This window comes from Lates calcarifer, linkage group LG11 (assembly GCF_001640805.2).
Source record: "Lates calcarifer isolate ASB-BC8 linkage group LG11, TLL_Latcal_v3, whole genome shotgun sequence".
In the NCBI taxonomy this organism is placed as follows: Eukaryota; Metazoa; Chordata; class Actinopteri; family Centropomidae; genus Lates; species Lates calcarifer.
The window spans coordinates 17,013,584-17,037,137 of record NC_066843.1 but is presented as its reverse complement, the minus strand read 5'-3'; the positions used below and the strand labels follow the sequence as shown (position 1 = coordinate 17,037,137).

General features: G+C 41.5%; 2 protein-coding genes across 4 annotated transcripts; both read right to left on the bottom strand.

Annotated features, from left to right (window-relative positions):
• Positions 1–222: 222 nt before the first annotated feature.
• Positions 223–12,033, bottom strand: triobpb (TRIO and F-actin binding protein b). Of its 2 annotated transcripts, none has more exons than XM_051073922.1 (13): positions 11,634–12,033; positions 8,775–8,831; positions 8,251–8,319; positions 8,012–8,101; positions 7,604–7,713; positions 6,426–6,873; positions 5,246–5,498; positions 4,536–4,647; positions 3,360–3,519; positions 2,931–3,032; positions 1,912–1,998; positions 1,393–1,599; positions 223–1,253 (listed from the first exon to the last, which is right to left on the bottom strand). In XM_051073922.1, exons 1-12 carry the CDS (start codon positions 11,637–11,639, stop codon positions 1,438–1,440), a joined length of 1,656 nt encoding a protein of 551 aa, XP_050929879.1. In that variant the 5' UTR covers positions 11,640–12,033; the 3' UTR covers positions 223–1,253; positions 1,393–1,437. The 2 variants fall into 2 exon arrangements, with proteins under 2 accessions (XP_050929879.1, XP_050929880.1); XM_051073923.1 differs by having other exon boundaries at positions 6,429–6,873.
• An 8,748-nt stretch (positions 12,034–20,781) lies between these two features.
• On the bottom strand, positions 20,782–22,984 carry nol12 (nucleolar protein 12). Of its 2 annotated transcripts, none has more exons than XM_018667629.2 (6): positions 22,808–22,984; positions 22,267–22,372; positions 22,120–22,168; positions 21,871–22,013; positions 21,655–21,752; positions 20,782–21,291 (listed from the first exon to the last, which is right to left on the bottom strand). In XM_018667629.2, the coding sequence occupies exons 1-6, from the start codon at positions 22,915–22,917 to the stop codon at positions 21,096–21,098; spliced, it is 702 nt and encodes a 233-aa protein (XP_018523145.1). In that variant the 5' UTR covers positions 22,918–22,984; the 3' UTR covers positions 20,782–21,095. The 2 variants fall into 2 exon arrangements, with proteins under 2 accessions (XP_018523145.1, XP_018523144.1); XM_018667628.2 differs by having other exon boundaries at positions 21,871–22,016; positions 22,808–22,982.
• Positions 22,985–23,554: the final 570 nt, after the last annotated feature.

Genomic DNA, 23,554 nt, shown 5'->3' with positions numbered 1-23,554 from the left:
CATGTAACATAGTTGTGTCAAAACACAAACAACTAAAGTCTAGGTAAACCTTATTCCAGAGAAGTGCTCCATGCCGTTATTTTCTACATTTCTGAAACTTCAATACAGAATTTCTGAATAAATTGTTACGTGAGATAAAAGGCATGAAGAACAAAGGAACAGCATTCATGTCCCTCCAGTCTGCAAGTGTTGTATGGCATCACTGAAATTACAGACTAGAAGTGTTTCTGTTGAACTCTTTTTATTGATTGAAAAAATGTATATAATTTACAAAGATGATACAGGCTCTTCAGTACATTAAATATGAAAAAGTTTTCAAAAGGCAGGTAGTTAAGTCATTTATCACAATACATACTGTCAATAAAAAAAATTGGCTCATTAATGCAACACCTGTCATTTGTTGTGGTGGTGGCACATAAATGCCAATAATGATCAGGGGAGACTGGAAGCTTGAGAGTTCCTGCTTCTCAGCTGTGATTTGAAAATAAAAACATCTGTGATATGGGACAACATTCATTCAACAGCTTTTGAAGTATCCCAGAAGAAAGTTGACCCTAAATATGCTTCTATACAACCAGATCAACTTCCAATTCAGCTTGCCAGGAATTAGAAACTTTTGCTGTCTTGTCCTGTATTAATCCCAATTTTTTTGTTCTGAATTTCATATTCATAAGCACAACACAAGCACAAATGTTACTAGGTAGAAAATAATTACAACAAAAAATGAGCTCCCATTTCTTAAGAAAAGTGTGCCATTTTCACAGAGTAAACATGACTCAAAAGCTGTACAACGGAAAACTGAGATGACAGTAGCTCTTCTGTAACTGTGTTAACTCCTGCTGTCTCAGGCAGAAGACACAGAGGCAATGAGAAGTTTATCCAACAAAAAAGCTGATACAGCATGAACTCTTTCTCTATAATACCTGATAAAAAAAAAAGAAAAAAACCCACAACATTTCACTCAACAAATATTCCAGTTTTAAGACCATATGCGCACTCATACATGCTTGCACTCATGAAAGCAAATGCTAAAATAAAAATAAAAAACAAAAAGTGCAGTTTTATAATAACATGTGTGGCCCAGTGTAATGAAACCAGCTAATAGCTACTCTATACTGCTCATTGGCAGAATGATTGAAAACTAAGGCACTATCATGGTCCCCACACAGCCGGAACTGTACAAGTCCAACAATAATCTCCTCCACTCCCCTTCTGTATCCATCTTTGATTCAGTCACAACGGTGCAGACACACCTGTAAAACAAAAAACATGACACAAAATATTTTTAAATTTTGCAAATACAAATTTGAACAAATTCCTACCTCAGTGATACTGGCTGCATTAGTGTGACACAGCATACTATATCCCTGCCTATTCTACATCTGTCCACACCTGTCTCTGTGTCTGCCAGCGCACATTAGTACCAGCAGCAGGTTCTCAGTGGTCCAGGCTGTTGCCCAGCTTCTGCCCCTCCTGCAGAGCAGCCATAGCCAGCCTCAAGTGCTCCTTTAAATTCTGGATCTCTCGCTCGCTTCGGCCCTTCATCCCACTCAGCTCCTCATTCACCTCTGTGTATCGTTCACAGGCCAGCCGTTTCTCCTGTGGAATAAAGAAGAAACATAAACAGATATATAAAAACAGATATACTTTCTGTCTAAATGTGCTAAGTGTGTGTTTAAATTTTGACGATTCATATGGCATAACACCTGTGTTTACTGACCAACTAAGCCAACTATACAAATTAATCCTAGGATCTTTATTTATTATTTACCAAGACCTTGTTCAAAGATGTGAGGTTAACATTCAGTGTCATTCTTCAAATAGTGCAGGGTTCATACAACCCCCCGAAATATTTGTACAAAAGATCCACCCCCACACACACACACACACACACACACACACACACAGTACCGTGTTCAGAAACTGCAGTTCATTCCTTAGACAGCTGATCTCCTTGTGTAAGTACTCTATCTCGTTTTCTTTCACCCTGAGAAGAACCTGGGTGAAAAACAAAATAGTGTGGTTTTCTTTTACTGCCAAAAAAACAACACACAGAAGATTTTTTTATTACCCTAAATCCTTGTAATTATCACTTGAGTCCACCAAAAATGCACAGTAATTGTGCTCCGGCTGATTTATGATAAACAGTGTTTCTCTGTAATTTATACAGTGCATAACTTGGGCTTCTGGCCAGTTGCTGTTTATCATGACATTCCATTTGTATTCTGAAAAGTACAACACAAGCTTGGTAACCAGAAAGAGCATAAACATTTTTGCAACTTTAGGTCTAGCTTTATGACGCCTCTCAGAGGCAGGGTGTATCATTTGTTTGGACAGCAAGCAAACTTCTCTCTGAGACTGATGTTCATCTCAGGAGTTCAAGTATCTATCTGATGATGTGTCCTGAGCAGAACACTTAAACTCACTTTGTTAAGTCAGTATATCAGTATACATGTATTTATGAACATCTGTGCCTGGACTTACTCTGTGTTCATGCTTTACATGATGCCAGTTAAATCTCAAACCCCCATTATTACCTCATTTATGACTTTCAGTGATAGATGAGCTAGTTCACACTGCACAGTTGGAATAGTTGGAGGCTTTTTATCCTGCTCTGCCCCAGTTTTAACAATGTTTTAGATTAGTATGCTTTAGCACGCATTATTATGCTTTAATTGCGCATGACATCAGTAAAATCAGATACCTCTGCAATACTTGGCTTAACTAAAGACAACTCCTCAGGTACTGGATTTGTCCTCAATAATTGTTGTTGTTGGTTTAAACATACATTTAAAACTAGAGGTAAAAATCTTAAGTTTTTCTAAGACTTTTAATACAATGAGTCTGATTTTCACATCTGTGATAGGTGTTGCAGTTCAAAAGAGACAAAAAACTTGCAGACACAGAGTATAGAATATAGGAGCTTATACCTCTAGTTCACAGGGCGTCCTGTCTTTCTTGTCCTCTGAGCTCTGATCTGTGATGGTAGATCGTATACGGCTGATTTGCTCCGTCAAACGGGCTTTTAAGTCCTGCAAAGGAAAACATTTTGTTAATAATTATGAATAATTCCCAATCATTGGTTTAAATTTGCAGACAACGGATCATTAGTCTTATATAGCCCAAATGCAGAGTCCACACTTGCATTTAATGCAAAGTTTTTTTGAGCCAGGTTAGTGCAAAATAACAAGTGATGTGAGACCTAAGTCTAACATTTATAACTGTAACAGCCTGTAAAAATGTAATGCTGTATTTAAGAATTACACCTGCCTGTGCAACTTCAAGTAGTGCCATCTTTCACGTCTCCATCACTTGTCCTGTTGCTCTGAGTGTGTTTTTAGAATTTGCTGATAACTCACCTGGTTCTCTTTCCTCAGCTGCTCCATGTCTCTTTCCTTGTGGCTGATCTCTCTCTCTCTCTCAGCGTTGTTCTGCTCAGCTCGGTTCAGTTCCAGACACTTCTGAGAATAGCGCTCAGACAGTCCAGCCAGCTCTCGCTGCAAGGACTGAGTCTCTGCCCTGCAGAAACAGACCGATGCCGTATAAAACCGTCACAGAAATCAATTACAGAAATCAACATATATTTAAAATACAAAATGTTCAAGTTCAGAATCAGATGCAGAGCTATGTCACAGCACTGCTCCAGTGCGATGACTATGTCTTATACTGTACAACATGCACAGACAACCATAACTAACCTAAGAAATCTCATTATCAAATGCTAGCTCTTTTATTCTCCTCTGCACTTTCTAAAGTAAAGTACAATATTATTACATAGTATGTATTGCATTAAATAACAGAAACATCTTGTGAGAAAGTATGAGTGTTTTTTTCCATTTTCATGAGGAAAGTATTTTTTACTGTGGTTTTAAAACCTCTTTACTGCTCACGACCAATAACCACAAAAATAAGGAACAGCATGCAAAGAACGAAAAAGCGCAGAGTAGGCAACACAGATAAGCCCTAAAATGCAGGTTCCAGTAGCAGCCTCTGAGGCAGCGTTGTGTCAAAGGCCTTGTGAAGCTTACAAAGGAAAACTAATCCATGACCAAATTCTTCTACATTCCTGAAGTGCCTAACAGGACCCAGTGGCCACTGCGGTAATGGCCTTGCTTAGACCAGGAACCCTGGATTGTTGTGTAGTCTGCAAATTCTACCTTTTATTTCACAGAGAACCCTTTTGTGGCCGACTAGCTCCCACTTAAAAGCACAAGAGAGCTATTCACATAAATTACCAATGTTGGCCTGCACTGTTGGAGACTGAGGGCCAGGCTACAACCAACAATTTATTTTCATGGCAGTACGGACTGAAGGCTTACACAGGACAGAGGTCATCGTACAAGCTCTTTATATGTTTTTATTTCTGTAATTATCACTACATAAAGTATTTTATTAAATCAAGATGTTATTATATTTGAACAGATGAGTAATGTTTCTTGATGGATTCTGTGTCATGCTACAACTTTGTCTGTGTTTCCTGGATGGCCGGTATCCATCTCTGTTATGCTGGCAGAACCTGATTTGAAGTTACTTACTGCTGTTGGGCTCGCAAAGTCTGTGAGTCAAGCACCCCGCTGCTTAGCCTCTTGACTTTCTCCACCTCTCTCTCCAGCTCCTCTTTGTGTTTCTTCCTCAAAGCCTCCATCACTGAAACACAAACACACAAGCATGACACCATCTCTTGATGACAGCACCTCAAGGTTTTTTCAGTGATTAATGAAGCTCAGGGACACTATGGGATAAAAGAAATCGAGAACTGAGAGCTCTTCAGAACAAGTTCAATGTGAACACAAAACATTTTTACAGCCTTGAGCTGCGGTAAAAAGACAAGTTATATACATAATGCTTCGATATTACAGTCAAAAACAGTCAAACAAGCACTTCATCAGTGTAATCTGTACATTTGTAAAGTGATATGGAAATGAAGTGGAATGAGGCCACAACAGGAGTACGACGTTGTTATGCTTTTTATATATTATAGTGTGTAGTGTAGTTTTACAACAAAATAACCCAATGACAATGTTAACACCCCATTCCTATACTTTAAAATGAACAGTGAACTCTGTTTGACCTTTGACCCCTACCCAGTTCATCCTTCTCAATGATTGCTCATTTAACAGTTCAGTAAAGGTAACAATTAGAACCATAACATTTAATCACTAAGAAAATTATGGCTACTTTGGCAGCTATACAACAAGTGATTTTGGTCTTGATATGCTTTTCTACCCCCCTCTGGTCTGCTGACCTCGTGCGGTGTCCTGGGTCTCCTCCAGCAGCAGCCTGTCCTTCTCTGCCTCCAGCTCCTTGATCTGGCGGTCGTGCTGCCTCTGCAGCTCCTCCAGTGCCTGCCGGTGAGCGCGCTCCATGGCTGCCAGACTGCGGCCGCAGGGGGCCTCAGGGCCACAGCTGCCTCGCACTCCTCCTCCGCCTCTCCCCCCTCCTCCTCCTCCTCCTCCACCTCGTTGTAGTTCCTCCAGCTGCTGCCTCAGTGACGCCACCTGAGAAAAGACAAGGGCAGAGGTAAAGCCCACTGAGCGACAGAGGTGGGGCATAGAGGCCTGATAGTTCTGATCAGTTCTGATATGTGACGAGCATGTTGCATGAGATGGCACAAAAGCTGCTGTTTGCAATCAAACACAAACAGTAATAGTGTTGGGATATGAAGAAACGGATACTTTTGGATTGCAAACTATAAGTTATGATGCTGTGTTTAACCAGGCTTGGCTGGAGTAATTCATACTTATTAGCTTATAAACAGAATAAATTAAATGAACATTTTCAACAAACCAGTGAATCTGTTTCAAGTTCAACAAGTGATCTACACATAATCACTGGGAGAACCAACAGCTTGAGCCATTACCTTCTTATGGACAGACTGATGATGCCAACATTCACTCCACTGCCACCACTGGAAACTGTGCACCAGCTGGATTTCATGTTCATTGGTGCATTCATGACCCCATTCATATCTGACCTCTCTAAGTCTGTCTAATCAGATTCTAAACACAAAGGAGACTTCTGGGTTTCTTATGAATTAATAGGCTTCTCTTTAGCATGACTTTAACTGTTGTTTATGAATTATATGAACTGTATGATAACAGCATTTAGCAGAGCTATTTATTCAGCCTTGTGGTGCAGATCAGCCTGCATGTCATGTGTGGACAACCTTAGTGCCAGAGTCCTCAAACCAAGATGCACAACATCACAGCACACAGAGACAGAACAGGCAGGAGTTTCAGCAGTATCTCCCATATCACTGCATAATATTTCAAAATGGAAAACACTGCTGAAGAGCAGGAGCAAGTCAGAAAATAGTGATTTAAGTGTTAAAAGGTAGAAACAGGAAATGTTTACTTCATCTGGACAGATGAAGAGTTAATTTGCATTTTAGTTAATTTGCAAATTGGAAAATCATCTCCACGCACTACCTCCCTCTGCAGCGCCTCAGTGGCTGACTGGCTGGAGGACCGTGATCCCATTGGTGGTAAAGAGCTCATCTCCTTCAATGGCATGCGTTCAAACTCGGCCCACTTTTTCTCTATTTCATCCTCCATGCGTAGCCTTTGGTTGGATCCCGTGCTTGTGCCCTTCCTGGACAGCACAGCCTCCCACTGGCTGCTCATGTTCCTCTCCTCTTGCCATTGGCTGTGCTCCCTCCCCTGCCCCTCTCCTGCTTCTCTCTGACCAGCTGGGAGAGGACCAGAGGAGGAGGCGGGAACAGGAGACAGCTCAACGTAGTCAAACCTACGCTGCGTGGGAGGTGCCAAGGTCGGAACTTCTAACTGAGCATCGCCATGACGCGAAGATGGGCGACGGGAAGACAGATGAAGGCGTGAGTGGGAGTTTTCCTTGTCGCTGCTGCTGTCAGGTAATCTAGAGAAGATAAGAGATGAAGAAATAATAAATAAATAACAATACATAAAAAACAATAATTAATAAATCAAAGCATGATTTCTTCTGTGAACTGATAAGCTCATAAATCCTATGTTAATTCATCAATCACAAATTCATCAGGGTTGATATAATAAGTAAATCAACAACACACAAAGCCTCAACATGAACACTAAAGGCACAGCTGACAGTGAGTCATTATGAAAACAGAACATTCTCCATACTGACACTACTAATGAAACTTTGATTCATCTGCACCTGCCAAAGTATACAGCAACTAAAACAGGGGCAGAGTTACTGGTGCATGTGAATAACAGAGCCTCTTATCAGACTGTATTTAGCCAAGGCTGAGCTGCACCAAGACCTGAAATGAGCAATTCAAAAAAATGCTGAGGCAAGCAGTGTTAAAATACCGAGTGCAAGCGAGCACTTCAAAACTAACTTGTATAATAAATGCTGCTTTTTAGGGCAGGGAGTTACTGAAAACACCAAAAATCAATTAACATAAATATGAAATAGAGAAAGTTACTTCTTCACTGTCAATAAAGCAGCACTGACATCAACTGTAGGTGAGGTCAGTGTGCAAGGTCTGAAAAAATTATTTATTTCTTTAGCTTAGCCTCTAAAATCTCAAATGTATCAGACAAAATACACTAAAGTCACTTATATCAATATTTATGCTTTTATATTTAACATTTCAACTGGCAATTACTGTGTGAGGTCTGGAGAGCTGCTGGGCCGGACACACTTCTTTAAAACCTCTATCCAGTTCCGTCTGATCCCAGCTGTCATGGCAGACAGGGTGAATACAGCCTCCCGTGTCTGGAGAACAAATGAGGAAATGTAGTAAGGAGACGCAAACATGTGGCAGAATTGGGATGAGATGGAGATGATTAAGTTAAACTGAGAGAGAGAGGGAGAGAGGGAAAGAGGGGGAAGGGGGGGGAGACAGAGACAGAGAAAGTGGAGGACATACCGGCCCTGAGATGTGAGTCATGATAACGGAATAACAAGACACTGAGAGTGGGTGTGGTTAGAGAAGACAAAAAGGAATGAATATAGAGAAAATCAGTCACACACACAGTTTATGAAAGAGTAGAGAAAGGAGAGAGATATTCACCTGTATCTGAAAGCCATAGTTCTTCTCCACATCAAACTCTGACACCTTCACACAGGATTTTAGGTCAATCTCCCCGTCCATATCATCTTTCTGTACAGAAAACACAGTAATACATTCACAATCTACACAGAAACAGGATTTATTCTTACACTTTTTCATGGTCAGAAATGATAAAATATACTTGTTTATGCTTGAAACAACATTTCACATATGTAATGAACAGACATAAAAAAATATACCTCCTCTGCCGTTGAGTCTCTGTAGTACTTCAGTCCAGCATCAGTCAGAACAAACCAATGCTTCTTCCACTAAACACATAAGATATCAATTAATCCAAGGCTGAACTGAGATCAGCAACTTGTTAGTCTAAATATGAAAACTATCTAAACAATACAATGACAATATCTGAGACTCTAACACCAAACAATGTGGTACTACCATTTTATTTTTAGAATAAAACTGGTCTGTAACAGCAGTGACAAACATAACAGTGACATAGGAAGGCGTCATATTAAACTGAAGACTTACAGTATGTGATGTGTGAAGTGAGAAGCTGATTCACTCAAGCATATCATTCAAAGAGAGGAGACACCTGCTGTGCCTCAAGACACCAAGCTATTACTGTGATAACCAGGATAATCTAGCGCTATCACCTTACACACAACCTTTCTCATTAGGAACGAGGGATTGAGGGAAGAGGGTGGAGGGAGAGGAGGATATGACTTCTGACTGTAGCAACACGCTCGGCTTTACTGTACTTTACCTCACCGCTGTCGTCCAGTTTCGACATCCATCCCTTTTTGAAGTTCAGGAGGTCGGGCTGTGGGGCAGAGAGTACAGGCAGCGTCACATTCACTGACCTTCACCTGAACATTTGACAGAAATGTTACAAAACTTGAAGGACAGAACTCGGTTGTCTGTGTATGTAAAAGTCATTATTTTGCAGAGCCCTTTATCATGAGCAAGTCTCAAAGGATTTTACAGAGAAAAAAGAAACAGGTGAAGTTAACAGCAACAGAAAAAAGAGAAAAAAATGTGATTAGATGTAAAATATAAAACAATAAGACGAAGCACACTACAGGCCCATATCGAAGGGTGGGGCATATTCAATATAACTGCATCTCTAAACAAGAAATTAGCAGCAACCACACCACCACTGGTTTATTGTCATTGTACATGAAGACAACAGATACAATACTGCTGACTTATTTTGTTACAAAGGGCCTAAACCAGTTTCTGTTGTGGAGAAAACTGCTCTCATAAAATGCATGTTGAAACTGGTTATGTCAGTACTGGTAGCAGTAAATGTTTATGTATATGTATGCTTTGTGTGTATACTTTTTAAAAACTATGTTTTGGAAGACATGAATACCTTCAGGTTACTACAGTATCTACTGCTTTAATTCAGATTTAATGCATAATATTTAACATGATGGTAATATTGTATACTGTGGTCATTCAAAATGGCCCTATGTTGTTAATACAGCATCACAACAACATAATGTTTCAAACAGGGTGCTACTCTACTGTGCTGCAGCGTGCCACATATATGTAAAAAGGGTAATTGCTGCAAAGATGCATATGAGGTGTGAAAAATGACAGGAAGTGAGATTGTAAAGAACAAAGACACAAGATAGTTGAAGACAAAAGACAGAAAGAGTAGGACCTGGAACAGTACATCCTTAGTGGGATGGAAAGGGAGGAAAGATTTGGAAACGCCAAAAATTTACAGGGGAAATACAACTGTCTACAGTCACTCCTCTGATCATAACTCAACTCGCATTCTGAAATATTTTGCATGTCTCTTGCTGCAGCTGTGTGGTAGTAAAAGATACATTGAAATATGCTTTAGCTACTCTACACCATTTCCAGGAACAGGCCTGTTTTAGTTTCTGACACAATGAGGAAAACATCAAGATGATCCCAGATTAAGATTTCCAACACACATTCCTGACTTTGCTTATCTTTCTTTCAATAGCATGTACATTCCTCACTTTGAAATCCCTTACTGTATTCGTCATCTCATCTCCCACTGGTTTCTTGTTCCCAATATTTTTTTTCTCTCTGTTGCAGCAGCTTGTTGTTCATTCCACCCCCTTTCTATGTGATTTTGTTCTGCTCCCTCTTTGTTTGACCTCTAATATAATTTCTCAGTCTGTTCTGTCATCTCTAACCACCCCTATTCTGTATTTATACTCCCTTCCTGGCTTGAGTTTAGCTCTTGTAAGCCACAGCACCACCCAGTTTTTCTCTGTCTAAGCCAGTTCATCCATGCTACTGATCTTCTTTAATCTAACACATTTTAAGGTCTGATGACTGCCAATAGACTGTGTAAAGGAAATAGTGTGGTGAGTAATATATGGATGTGTTACTAAATTTGATTAACTATATGTTCCATTTAAGCTTCCTTTCAACATTAATAACTGATGTGGCAATGTTTAAATGTTTAAAATATTGTTAGGTAATCACACACACAAAGACATACAAGTCTTAATCACAACTAATGGCTGGATTATCAGGTGCTGGCTAGAAACACAATAGGAAACTTGTTGTAAGATAAAGAAGATTATAAAGACTAATCACTGGTGACTGTGTTTTCTCTTCTTTTTCCTTCCATACCCCAAACTGTGCATTTATATGAGAATATACACTTGCTGGAGCAAGTTGCAATGTGTCAAACCTCATCATATATTAATGTTATCTAGCCAGTACATGCCCATATGCAGGGTCAGGGAGCGGCCACAGAAAAAGGGGCAGCATCTGTTATGAATAAGCCTAATGAAACAGTGCTTCTCCTTGTCATGTGCTCTCAGATCAGTGACCTTGCTTGACAGAAGGAAGAAGGTCAAACACTGGCGACAGTTGGAGACAATGTCCACTCTTCCTGACTGCTGTCTCCCATCAGTATAGTGGAGCATTGTCTGGTTAGCTGGCTTAGCTTTGTCCTTTAGGCTTATTACAGCATGTGTGGTTCCCCTCTTCACTTGTTTCTGTTTAGTTAAATAGATTAGCTCTGTAAACAATGTGAATAGGAATATGCCTAAGGATATACTCATTGTGATAACAGCTCCTGGCTTACAATGGTTTGGAAAGCCAGATACATCTAGCTTATTTTATCAAAACAAATGCAAATGTTTGTGTGTGCAAACATGGAACATGTGTCACAGCTGGCTGCAACAACTGACACATAAGCTACTGGCTAACAACACTTCCTGCTACTGTAAACAACATAGGGTCAACAAATCAAACTACACCACACCTGGAAACTAGAATTATATTTTTGAAGATTTGTCACAGGAATAGAAATGTACAAAACTTAACTTGGCTGAGTACATGAACATACAAACAACATAACATCTATTGCAGGTTTAAGCTAGCAGTGAGTTGGGAGCACTTCTACCAATTTAACGTACACACCCCTTGAATCAAACCAACGTCAGCAAGAAGACTTCATTTAAAAAAGCTAACTCTATAACCTTCATGAACCTTTCATATAAACAAAACATTTAAACCAAACTGAGATACGTGACTGGGTAGCACTCGTGCTAAAAAAAAAGTTAAATTCAGGAAGAAGTGACAGGCAGGAAAAACACACTGCTTTTCAAGGTGCAGCTTAACTTACCGTCATGATAACAGGATCCAGAGATGGATAAAAATTAAAGACAAAAGAAAAGTACCGTTACTTAACGCAAACAAAAACCTCCTCTTCCAGCCTCGTTAAACGTTTCGACCAAAACTGTTAGTTTCTCGAGGACAGACGTTACGCGAAATTAAATAAAACCCCGCCATTCAAACCCATGTTAACTTAATCAAGCGAACCGCCAACATTCATAGCAGATTTCTGTCCCGGTCTTAAGGGGAAAGTGCATTCATCCGACTAAACTTGGATAAACTGCCGGAGATTTAAAATGCTGAGATAGTTTCTCAACTTTCTGACAAGTCGTGGGAAGCTAACGTTACGTGTGACTTGGCTGCTGTGTCTCTTGCTCGCTTGCTGCTCTCTCTGCCCCTGTCTGCCACTTCCTGGGCGGATCCGCGAAGAGCGTTTGAGAAAACAAGGCTACCTAACCACACGGTGCTGGCTCTAAAAACTGGGGTGAGAGGACCTCCAGGGACTGAAACGGATTAATTGAGGGCTCCCTGTCACATGGGGAAATATTTTATTACACACACAGTGGATTATCACAACAAGAAAAGGCATAGAACTGACTGTTCAAAATGAGGTGTCATGCTTCCCCTTTTCCTGGGACCAACTCAAAACTCGTTGGGGGTCAATGACGTGGTAAAATTCAGATAACCTCTACTTTGCAAACATACAGAACAAATTTACTGACTATTTTTCTGACTTAATATCTTTGGGCTTGCAAACAAAGTGGCACTCCCCCATCCAAAATCCTCTCTTGGTAGCTATTGGTTTCAGTTCAGGAATTTCAACACATGCCCCAGCAGACCACAATTGACAAAGCTCAGTCAGTCTTATGAAATGCCTGTAGGGTGTAGGTGAAGTCCACAGACACATAACAACCAGAAAAGCTACAAGTGCAGTGTAGATATACAGTAGACATGCCAGCAGGTTAGGGTACCAATTACATAAAAAGCTATACTATTATAGACAGAATCTGTGTGAACACTGAACAAGCTGCCAGCAGCAGTCTGGTAAATATGTAACAGAGAGATAGCGTATATTGAAATAGACCAAACTGCAATAAACTAACATTGAACCATGTGTGCTGCAGGTTTATGATGTTCACTACAAACATTAGTGATAAGAGAAACCTCAGCTGTACAGTATAACTCCCCATATAGCACAGAGGGAGAATGGTTTCTCCACACACACACACACACACACACGCATTCATATAGTAAGAGAATACACATTTACGGTAAATGGAATGGCGGCACCACATACCTGCATTTGCTCTGATCTGTGGTGGTTACCTTTCCAAGAGCTGCCGTCATCCGCTGTGGGACTGCCAGACCTCTGGAAAAAAAAACAGCTTGTAGTTACGGAGACAATCAAAGTTTTAATGGGCAAGTGTAGAAACCACCAGAGTTTCACATCCACAGACTTTTTCAAATGTGGAGTATGGTATGTGGAAGATGTGGTTAAGCATTAACATTTTAATCAGGTGAGAATCACAGAACACAAACCACAATTCTATTTCAATGGATTGTATTGTATAGGTAGAAAAGGTGCTTAATACAGTGCACATACAGCTGTATGGATTTTAAAGCACAATTCCCAGTCCTTCTATACTCATGCATTCTATAACATTTTGTCAGAAATATATTTTTGTTCAGGTTAATCAATAAAACATGGATTTTTACTTCTAAATCAAATCAAAACTCAACTCAGTAAATGCTCATTAGTTGCTCAAAGCGGCCTACCTGCAATGAGGTGGAGGAGTGAGCCCGAGATAGATACCCACTGCCACCATAGTGCCATTCTCTTTCAGTGTCCACTGTGTCTTCCCACTCTCTAGATGGATGTTTGCTCAAGGAATGGCTGGAACAGCACAGACAGGTTATCAGTGTGTTTGGTCAAATGCCAATCTGGTGATGTGGAAGAAGCAGAGCCATCTAGATTTGGCATAAGATTTTTTATACCATTAAAGGCCACAAAAATATGTGGAACTGGACCATTTCACTATGTAATGTTATCTAAGGTACATAGTTTTGCCAACACAAGTCCTTCTTTGTGGTTTAATATAAGTCTGACCTGGCTGGTTTGAAGAGCTCCTGCCTCCGAGGGGGCTGCTGGCTATGAGGCCGCCCCACGTGGCCTGGTTCCTCCCTCTGATGGATCATTTTGACCTTTGGCAGGTCAGCCATCATGGCGTACTCCTCCCTGTTCCGTCCTGTGGACCCCACTGACAGTTGGCCCGACTCTGAGGACTCCATGGAGCTCTGGGAGGAGGTGTGCCTGCGCATTTGAATCTGAGGTGAAGGAGGAGGACTCCGTGTGCGGTGGGAGGTCCTCTTGTCAGTAGGAGAGGGGCATCGATCCTCAAGGACGCGTCTGCCAACCCCAGATCTGATGCTGCTGGGGCTCCTGGGTGTTTCCAAAGTGACGAAAGCTGCTCTGCTGCCATTTGTGGTCTGTCTAGAGGGTGAAGCAGCGCGAGATAATGAGGAGCTGCGAAGGGAATGAGTTGATTCCCGCCAGGAGCGTGGTGAGTGTTTGGACTCAGATTTTGAATCACTATAAGTGTTTTTTCTCTGAAAGGAACGGCTGGAGTCTCCATTAGTGGCATTTCTGAGAACTGAGTAGCCTGGTGGGTCACTGCTGCCTTTTCCAGAGGGAGAAGAGTTGCGGCTACTGTGTCTCTTGCTGTGTAGGGAGCTGCTAGTTTCTGTTTTCCGAAATGAACGTTGGTCAGGAACATCATAGCTTTTCCTTGAAGGCAACAAACTGTGGATATCACGACTTCTGACAGAGTTGGTTCCCTCAGACTTGCGCAGTAGAGACTGAGAGGGAGGTTCATAACTTCTCCTTGCAGGTGAGGAGTTACGACTTCGACTGTTTAATGAACCAGTGGTGTCTGTTTTCCTAAGTTGATACTGACCAGGCGTTTCATAGCCTCTTCTTCCAGGAGATGAACAACGACTGTCACGACCTCGACTGCTACTTACGGGGCTCGATTCAGTTTTACGGAGTATGGATTGACTCGGTGCGTCATAACCCCGTCTTGGCGGAGACATGGTGGGGCTTTCATGTTCATGTTCTTGATCATTCAGTCCATTCCTTGCTGTCGAGTTTCGCAGCAGAGCCTGGCTTTCAACATCATAGCCCTCTCTTATGGGGGAGCCACAGCGTCCATAGTGACTACGTCCATTCAGAGACATAATTGATTCAGATTTACGAAGGAGGGATTGGCTAGATGAGCTGTAATTTCTCCTTGGCGGTGAGGAACTGTGATTGTCACGCCGACTGTCAGAGGTTCGTCTAGATGGAGACGAAGCACAAGTGTCACGCCCACGTCCATGTGGTGAACTGCTGGTGGTTTCTGTTTTGCGAAGTGACATTTGGCCTGAAGAGTTGTAGTCCCTCCTTGAGGGAGAAGAGTTTCTGCTGCCCCGACCACTTGCAGACACATTTACTTCTGTTTTCTTCAAGGCACTCCTAAAATCAGAAACTGTGCTGGTTTGGGATTTGACTGAACTAGCAAATGATTTGAAGTTTCTTGGCAGGGTTCCTGATTCGACACGTCGGGAATGTGTGCTTTGCAAGGAGCCTCTGGATCCTAAGTCCGTCCCTTGAGACCACCCTCCACCATCAAAGTTATGCCTGCTGAGGGAAGCAGTGGACTCACTGCGCCTGAATGGTAAATTTCCACTGTGAAGGAGAAGACGACCGAGACTGCAGAGCTGAGCCTTGCCTTGAGGAATCAAAACGGCCTGATTGTTGATAGGAAGAAACGTGAGACGGAGGGTTTCCCCGGCCATATGAACTGCTGAAACCCTTTCGGCCTGTAGAGACCAGCGACTCCGCTATCTTAAAAGGAGTAGGGCTCGGAGATCGAGGGCCGACTTGTGCCTCAACCTCAATGGCAATTTCATAGGGGTCAGGAGGAGGGATTTCCACAGGGAGGTCCTCATTTAGATTCTCTGGTATCTGCCTTTCAGAGGCTACACCAAGATTAGGATTTCTGAAGGGGATGGTGTCTTTAGGCTCTACATTTTTGCTGCTGAAGATGGGATGTCCTCTCTCAAAATGGCGGAAAGGAGCAGGTGGGCTGTTATCACGGAGCGAACGAGCACCCGCTGCCCTCCCTAAAGAGAAGTAGCCACTTTCACGCTTCTCTCTGTCGTCTTTTATCCCTGGAGAGCAAGTAAGCAAAAAGGAGTAAGGCAGTGTGACAGAAATAGAAAGAAGGAGGGATAGCAGAAATAAGAGATGAACACATCAAAGTTCAACTACTGAGCAACTACCAGAGGTTTCCTGACACAAACCGAGCTATATTGCATTACTGATAATTGCTCTGGGACACCTCAGCTGGTGACATCAAACTGTATTGCCAAGTAAAGAACACCTTTGGCTGTAACTGGATCCAGATTGGTCAAGTGCAGTAAGTCATAGCTTTTCGAAAGGCTCAGTGTAGTTGGACTCATACTGAGAACTGCATGCTTTCAAAAAAGAGGGATTCGTTGATGCTGTTCCTGATCGGGGTTCTTCTGCTTCTGTATCCTATTGACCAAGAAATGAATGAAACAAATGACAAATATAACAATATACAAGGTCAGCTTTTACGTACCTGTTTGCCTAGTGAAGCCGTCTCTGCTCCGAGCTTCATCCATCCATGCCCGGGGGTTGGGCCTGTGGGGTGGAGGGTCAAGCCGGGTCATGTCGAGTTTGGTCGAATGGCGACGGATAGGAAGGTACTCGTCCTCTGCACTGATGGAGCTGCTGAACTCTTGGTAGTCACTCTGGTCACGACAGCTATGTGGAAGAGGAGATGGGAGAAGAATGACAAGAGTAGAGATGGAGAGGTGAAAGATTGAGAAAGTGGAGAGCCAGGAGGAGGGGAGAGAAAGAGGAGATAGAGAAGAAAAAGAGGGAAAAATCAAATCTGTTAAATATGAATTTCACAGAGAAACTATGCAAATGCATCACACAACATGAAAGTTACAGAACGGATGAGTCACAAAAAATAAGATTACACACTACAATACTTGCTAATGTTTTAAAAAGGTTAAACAGTACTTTAATGACACTACTGCTCACTAAAACATCATAATTACACATTTAAGTACAACAAGACAAGTCTACAATAAGTCTAACAGACTTATTATCAGCATCTAGTTCCCCCACCTGTCAGTGCTGTCGTCGTCGTCGCCGTCACAGATAAAAAGCTCACAGTCAGGGCTCAGGATGCACAAAGAGCTCTCACCATAACCTGGACGTCCTCCATTGACATCACAGTAGCTGCTCACCACAGACACACCGTCAGAATCCTCCTGATAGGGTGACAAGGTAAGACACAGGCCAATCACAACGTCGCAGCAAACTCCATCTCTCTCCAAGTCACAGAGGAAGATACACTGATGATGTTCTTGACAAAGACTGTACCTCCAAACAAAGGTGATGCTCAAAAAAGTATGTAGGTTCACAGAAAATACACAGTGACTTTATATCAGAGTAGGAATGTACATACATACCAATCCTAGATCTGTCTGTCTAGATCCATTTCTTAGAATAAAGAGTTAGCTGAATAGTGTCTGTCTCCTCTGTACTCTCTGACACACACTCACATGTTCAGTCTGCTGTACGATTAGGGTTACACCTCTGTAACTCGACCTGGATCGTGGCTTTCCTCATTAATATTTCACCACTTTTTTTTCTTGCCATAAACCCTTCTCTTGAAATAGATTGCCTTAAAAAGGAGGTAAAACTGTCAGTAAATGTCAGTAACTTGCACTCATCTCTACAACTTTCAGCAAATTGTAGGTATGGTATTACAAAGGAACTTTAGCGCTCCAATTCAATATCCACCATGTTTTGAGATACAGATGGGACAAATCAAAGGACAAGAAACCAAAGTGTCTTGGTAATGTATAGTTCCACCATGAGCCTGCAGAGCATCTTCAGTGCTCCTTCTCATAAATTCTACTGGAGGAATGAACAACAGTCTTTTCCTAATTTGTTTTCTTGGTGATAGTGGTGGAAAATGTTGTCTCACACATCAGTACTAAATCTTCTATGGTTGTTTAACCACCTATGGGACTCCTAAAATCCCCTAAAGGCCCACTAGAAACCTCCCTGAGGGACTGTTAGGATCTCACAAAGGACCAGTGCAACCTCAAAACCCTCGAAACTCCTAGAGGACTTGAGGAACGACCACTACAACCTCCTAACATCCCATGAAACTTGTCATTGACCATTGACTCAATGTAGAACCTTCTCAATGACTATTGGAACCAAAAATGACCCCTAAAAACTCCTAGAGGACCACTAGAACTTTTTAAAGGAGTCCTCCTAAAATCATCTGTAGAACCTCCTCCGTGACCATTTAAACATTCTAAACAACCCCTAGAACACCCCGAAAGACTTCTGGAACCTTTCCCTCAACCACTGAAACATCCTAAAAGATCCCCAGAACCTCCTCAGTAAGCACTAGAACCTTGCAAAGGAGCCCTTCTTTAGATTCTGTAAATAATGTACTCATATGGTGGATGAAAGAAAAACCCAACATAAGGTGTGTTAAAAAGCCTTGAGCCAGGTTTTTCCTTTAATTTGACACCTGTTTGTATATTACTGAAACCAAACAACTACAATTACATCATGAAAGCAGGATAAACAGAAAAATGTAGACTTCTCACAGTTTTAATACTGTAAACATGTCCATCCTTTCTGTACATGCCCCATTGTCTAGAGTTACAAGTGATTCCCGAGAGGCCAGTAAATGATCCAGCTTCGTTAATTTATAATAGGAGCCACTGCTATCGCCCTGCCCCTGGTCATTACCTCTCATTCTCTGTCTCTGACCTTTCCTTAATTTACTCACAAGCAACAAATACATGATCTCACCAACTGTGCTTACATATTGACTACATTAAATTACAAGGTGTATTATGATATGTTACTCACCCACAGAAACACTGATTTTTGGGTCAAGTGAGAAGTTCTTTTGTCTAAGAAAAGACCTAGTTAAATGGATTAATACATTGTTTTCAACTTCAAATTGTATCATAAATCTTTCTGCATAATTTCTGATCTGCACAACAAATAAAACTGAGTCATGGCATACAGTAGTATCTCATTCTGTTTTCCTTGACTTAACATCTAACCCCAGTGTCTTGCTGACTTTGACTTGTGACCTCTAACGCCCTTCCTGCCCGTGTTCAGGTCAGGCTAATCCCATCACTTAGCACATATTCTACTCCTGTGCCCATCTCTACCCTGTTACCTAGCTGCTCCGTACAGCTCCCTCCCTCTTCCTTTCGGGCTTCTCTTCTTTCTTACCTTGCTGCTGGTGTCTCTTTCCTCTGCCTGGGATGGGATTGGTGTTAATAACACTCCTTTGCCTGCCCCAATTCCAGTTCCAGTCACAGTGCCAGTCACAGTTTTACCCTCAGTTCCAGTGTCTGCTTTTGATTTCTGCTGTGGTGCTACCTCGGTGCTCTCCCCTGCGCTGGTGTGCAGGTGCCTCTGGCGCAGGCAGTCGTGGCAGCGGGAGGGGTCGAAGATGTTGGGCTGAAACTTGGGGCAGATGGGCTCATCGCCGGAGAGGGGCATGGTGGGTCCGGAGAGGGAACCTGCCCCCTCATGGCATCCCACAGAGAAAACTGGGAAACAACAACAATGGTAACACAAAGACACAATGAAATATAGTGTTAAACAAAATGTATCTACAGAAACCAAACATTTTTCAGGGACAAGTCAATGAAATTTAGCTTCTTAGCTAACTCTGGCACATTTACATTGAAGTACTGTATAAACTGCAGTGTTGATTAATGTACACTGTCCCTGTTGAATAAGTAAATAAGTAAATAAATGAGGGTAAATGGAAGAGTGCTTTGATGACTAAAACAAAATTAATACACTTACAAAATCTCTATAAAAGTTTAGTGGTGTTATGTACCAATGCAAGTTATAAGTAATTAAAAGTAAATTTTCAAAAACATGCAGGGAATCTTTCACAACAGTGTGTTAGGTGACATAAGAAAAATTACAACCTGCAACAACCTTTTAAATATATATAAAAATGAAATGAAAAAACCCCTATATGCTGATGAGCTGGCTGTGACACTGCATTACAGGTAAGCACAGAGCAGCAGCTCAGGGTGAATACTTAAGAGGTTCTTTTATTTCATGGTTCATGCAAGATCTAAAGCGGAACTGTTAAGGTAGGTGATAACTAATCACACTAGAGGACAGTGAAACACAATCCACTGTCAAAGCTCCCCACAGAGTAGCATTACTACCAACCACAAGACACATGTACTGTAATGTAACAGCTTTTACAAGCACCACTGTCTACAATAATAGAAGGTAAATGAAGCGATTTAAACAGTGAAAAGTAGGATGGTGAAAATAGCAGACAATATTATGCAATGGCTTTGATATCAAAATGATAAGAGAATTGATGAGCATTACCTTATAAAGGAAGCTTCCGCCGTCAGCTCAATATAGAATATGTCATAAGGAGTGCAAGGATAAACTGCTCATCAACCCCCCATCGGGCACATGCCTCCTCTTCCCCATGCTGTCTATCCTCTCGAGCTGCCAAACTCTCAAATCAATCCGATTGGCTGCTCTGACAATGAGTGAAACTGAAGCATCCATGACAGCCATTGCGGCTCTCAGTTAACACAGCAGAGACCCTGAAGCGCACACAGACCTGGAACCAACATGGAGGCAGTGGCCTGCCGGTTCCTCTATTGAGTGGTTGTATTAAATATCATGGGCTTTAGAAAGCGAAATGCCAGTGACAGCTGGCGCACGCTGGCTCAGGTTAACGTAAATAAATAAACACTGGTGAGGTGGGGGGGTTTAACATACATTAAAACCGGTGGCTGTGCGGTTTTAGGTTCTTCACATTAACAGTGAGTAAGATGCTCCAGCGAAACAGTGGTTGGTTCTCCTTTAGATCACACACAGGTAATACTGAGCAATGAGGAAACGCAGAGCTAAGGGTTGATTTCCTGATGTTCTTGAGAGGATGTTGACGACAGCGTCAGGTTTCCTATTAAACAATAGAGCACTGAGGGACAAATTCCTCACAGAGCACAGAGACAACATGTGACATATGACTCCAACATAAGGTGACTTATTAGCAAGATTAATCTTTCATTTAATCAAAATTTCAGTAAATACAGTAAAGTTTATTTTATGAAATAACACTACAAAAACAGTTTTGCTTTGAAAAATGTACAAATTTGAGCACAAGATTTCAAGCGGCAGGTACTGTGGAAATATTATTTTAACAGACTGTCCAACATGGTGTAGAGCCCACGGCAGCTTCGTTCATTTTACAAACTGTTCAGTACACACTTGTCCCACTCAAATGCAGGAGCATAATTCTGACACAAGAAATCAAGTCTCTTAACAGACCCTACATTGTATTTCTACACACACTCTCTTTCAGTCCTGATGATGCACCCTCTTTCCAGTCTGTCTGCGTCTCTGCCACTTGCTGGTCCTCCCGGATTTCTTTTTAATCTGTGTAGCACCAGGTCTCTTGTCTGATGGACGCCCTCGTCCTCCTCGGCCTTCCTGTTTCCCTTTCCTCTTCCGCTTGCTGGTGTAAGTGCTGAGCGACGCCGTTAGGGAGCGGATCCTGCAGCAGCAGGGGGAGGGAGAGAGAGAGAGAGAGAGAGAGAGAGAGAGAGAGAGAGAGAGAGAGAGAGAAACAGAGCTGGAGTGAGAGGGGCTTTTAGATAGATGACAGGCATTAGGTCACTAATTCTGGGGTGTACAGAACATTTAGCACCAATCAGAGTCTGCTAAATTCATTCACTGTAATTAGTTGATCCAACATTTAGGTTATAAAATGTCAAAATAATAACTAGTTGCCAGAGCCTGGAGCCCAAAGATGTCTGACAAAAAGCCAAAACAGCAAAAATATTCATTTGGAAAAAAAAGGAAAATAGCCACACTTATTGATGCTAATATGCTGAGACCTACATGATGAACAGCTTACTTTTTGTTCATGATTGGGTTTCCAGCTTTTCTTGGCATTGCGTTTCTTTTCTCCTCCTCTTCCTCCCCCTTTTCTTCATCCTTGCTCTCCCCATTAGCCTTGAATGCAAAGATTCTCAGCGTTAATGTCATTTCATTGCCATCAGTATCACTCATCCATTTCTTTCAGAGTGACCATGTAGAGCTAAATCAGATGAAATGAGGCTTAATGGTTTACCTGATTTGCTAAAGGGCCAAGTAGGTGAACCCCAGTGAGGTCAAGATCACTGATGGTTGTCACGGTGACAGTATGATTGGGGTGATCGTACTGTACAGACTCTGTCGTACTTGTTATCGCATCTTCAAGATCATCTTCATTTTCTTCTGAGAGATGGAACCAGGGGAGGAAATATAAACAATAAGGATTAATTCTCACAGGCTAATAATTGCTAGAATGACATGAGGCCGACTTTTGTTTTTAACTCACCTAAAGCTTCGGTCCTCTCCTTCAACATTTTCATATATTCCTTATGCCTCTGAAAGGAAATAGCAAGACTCAACATGGGTACATCCTTTCATTATGTGCTCACACAGTTCAGTTTCAGTCGACTCTGTTCTTTTACTTTACACTTACCTCTTCTCTGACTCTTATTTGCTCTTCCTTGATTTTCTTTCGAATTTCTGCCACTGCTGCTTTCCTCCTTTCCACTTTTCGCTTATGGAAACCAGTAAGGTAGTCCCTGACAATGAAGAAGAGGAAACTTTTTACGTCTGTGCAGGTTAATGTATCACAGAGCATATATATGACAACAATGTTAATTAAGTGAATTTCTAACATATAAGTCAAACTGACATTTTGGTCAATAGGGATTTTTGAGTTTTAAGTTATATGGTACGTCAAGCTTAAAAAGTCAAACAAAATATATCAAAACTTTGCATACTGTTAAACCTGGTGGTCTAACTTGGTTTGGGTTAATTCTGTAACAATACGACCAACACATAAAACATTTCGGTCTACACATAAAACATACTGCGGATAATCTTTTCAAAATAACATAAATACTTGGTAGAAAGCTAATGCTAACCTGATATTAGAACAGATGACGGCTACTAGGATGCTAGCAATATGTTAACCTGCAATATGTTAAAACGCTTTTATCAGGAGATAAACTTACTGTCTGTCTTTGTCGTCAAACATAACGATGCATTTGTTTTCTCTTTTCTTCGACCCCGGCTTGAATTTCGCCTTTTTCGACACATTGTTGTGCTTTTTTGTGTTTTTCATGCTGTGCACGTGAGTTTCCCCTTTGCTACTTCCGGCTTCTCTCGCTTGGCTAGCACGTCAGCTAAGTTTGTCCGGCTAGAAACACATACACAACGGTCTGAAGTGTTCCGCTAAACGTAAATGTTAAGGACAAAATAACGATATTGTTGTTTCAGGCAGATATTCAGTCTAAACAGTGACTGTGACTGTAGTCACATCTCATCTAATAAAAACGTTTTAAGAGTTACTGTTGACTACATATATTTTCTAAACCTGCATATCTGTTGATAGCATGTGTTTAATATCAGGCCTCCCAATCTTATTGAGAATAATTAGAGATTACATACAAGATTACATGGTTTGCACTCCCATCATAATATAATGACTGTTCTTCAGACTATTCTAATCTCCTTCACCCTTGAATTTTATTTCATATTTTTGTATGTAGTAATTGAACTCTCTGACACCTTTGAGGCAATGAACTGTTTTCTATAGCAGACTGCCACTCCCTCCACTGGCAGGGACTCCTCATGTATCCAGGTATGTCATCTCTCTCTGTGAACTGCTGGGAGTGTCTCATTTAGACAGAGGTGTCCAGTGTTTACTGTGCTACACAGAATGTGTGACAGAGGAAACCAATAACCTTGACATTGTTAGC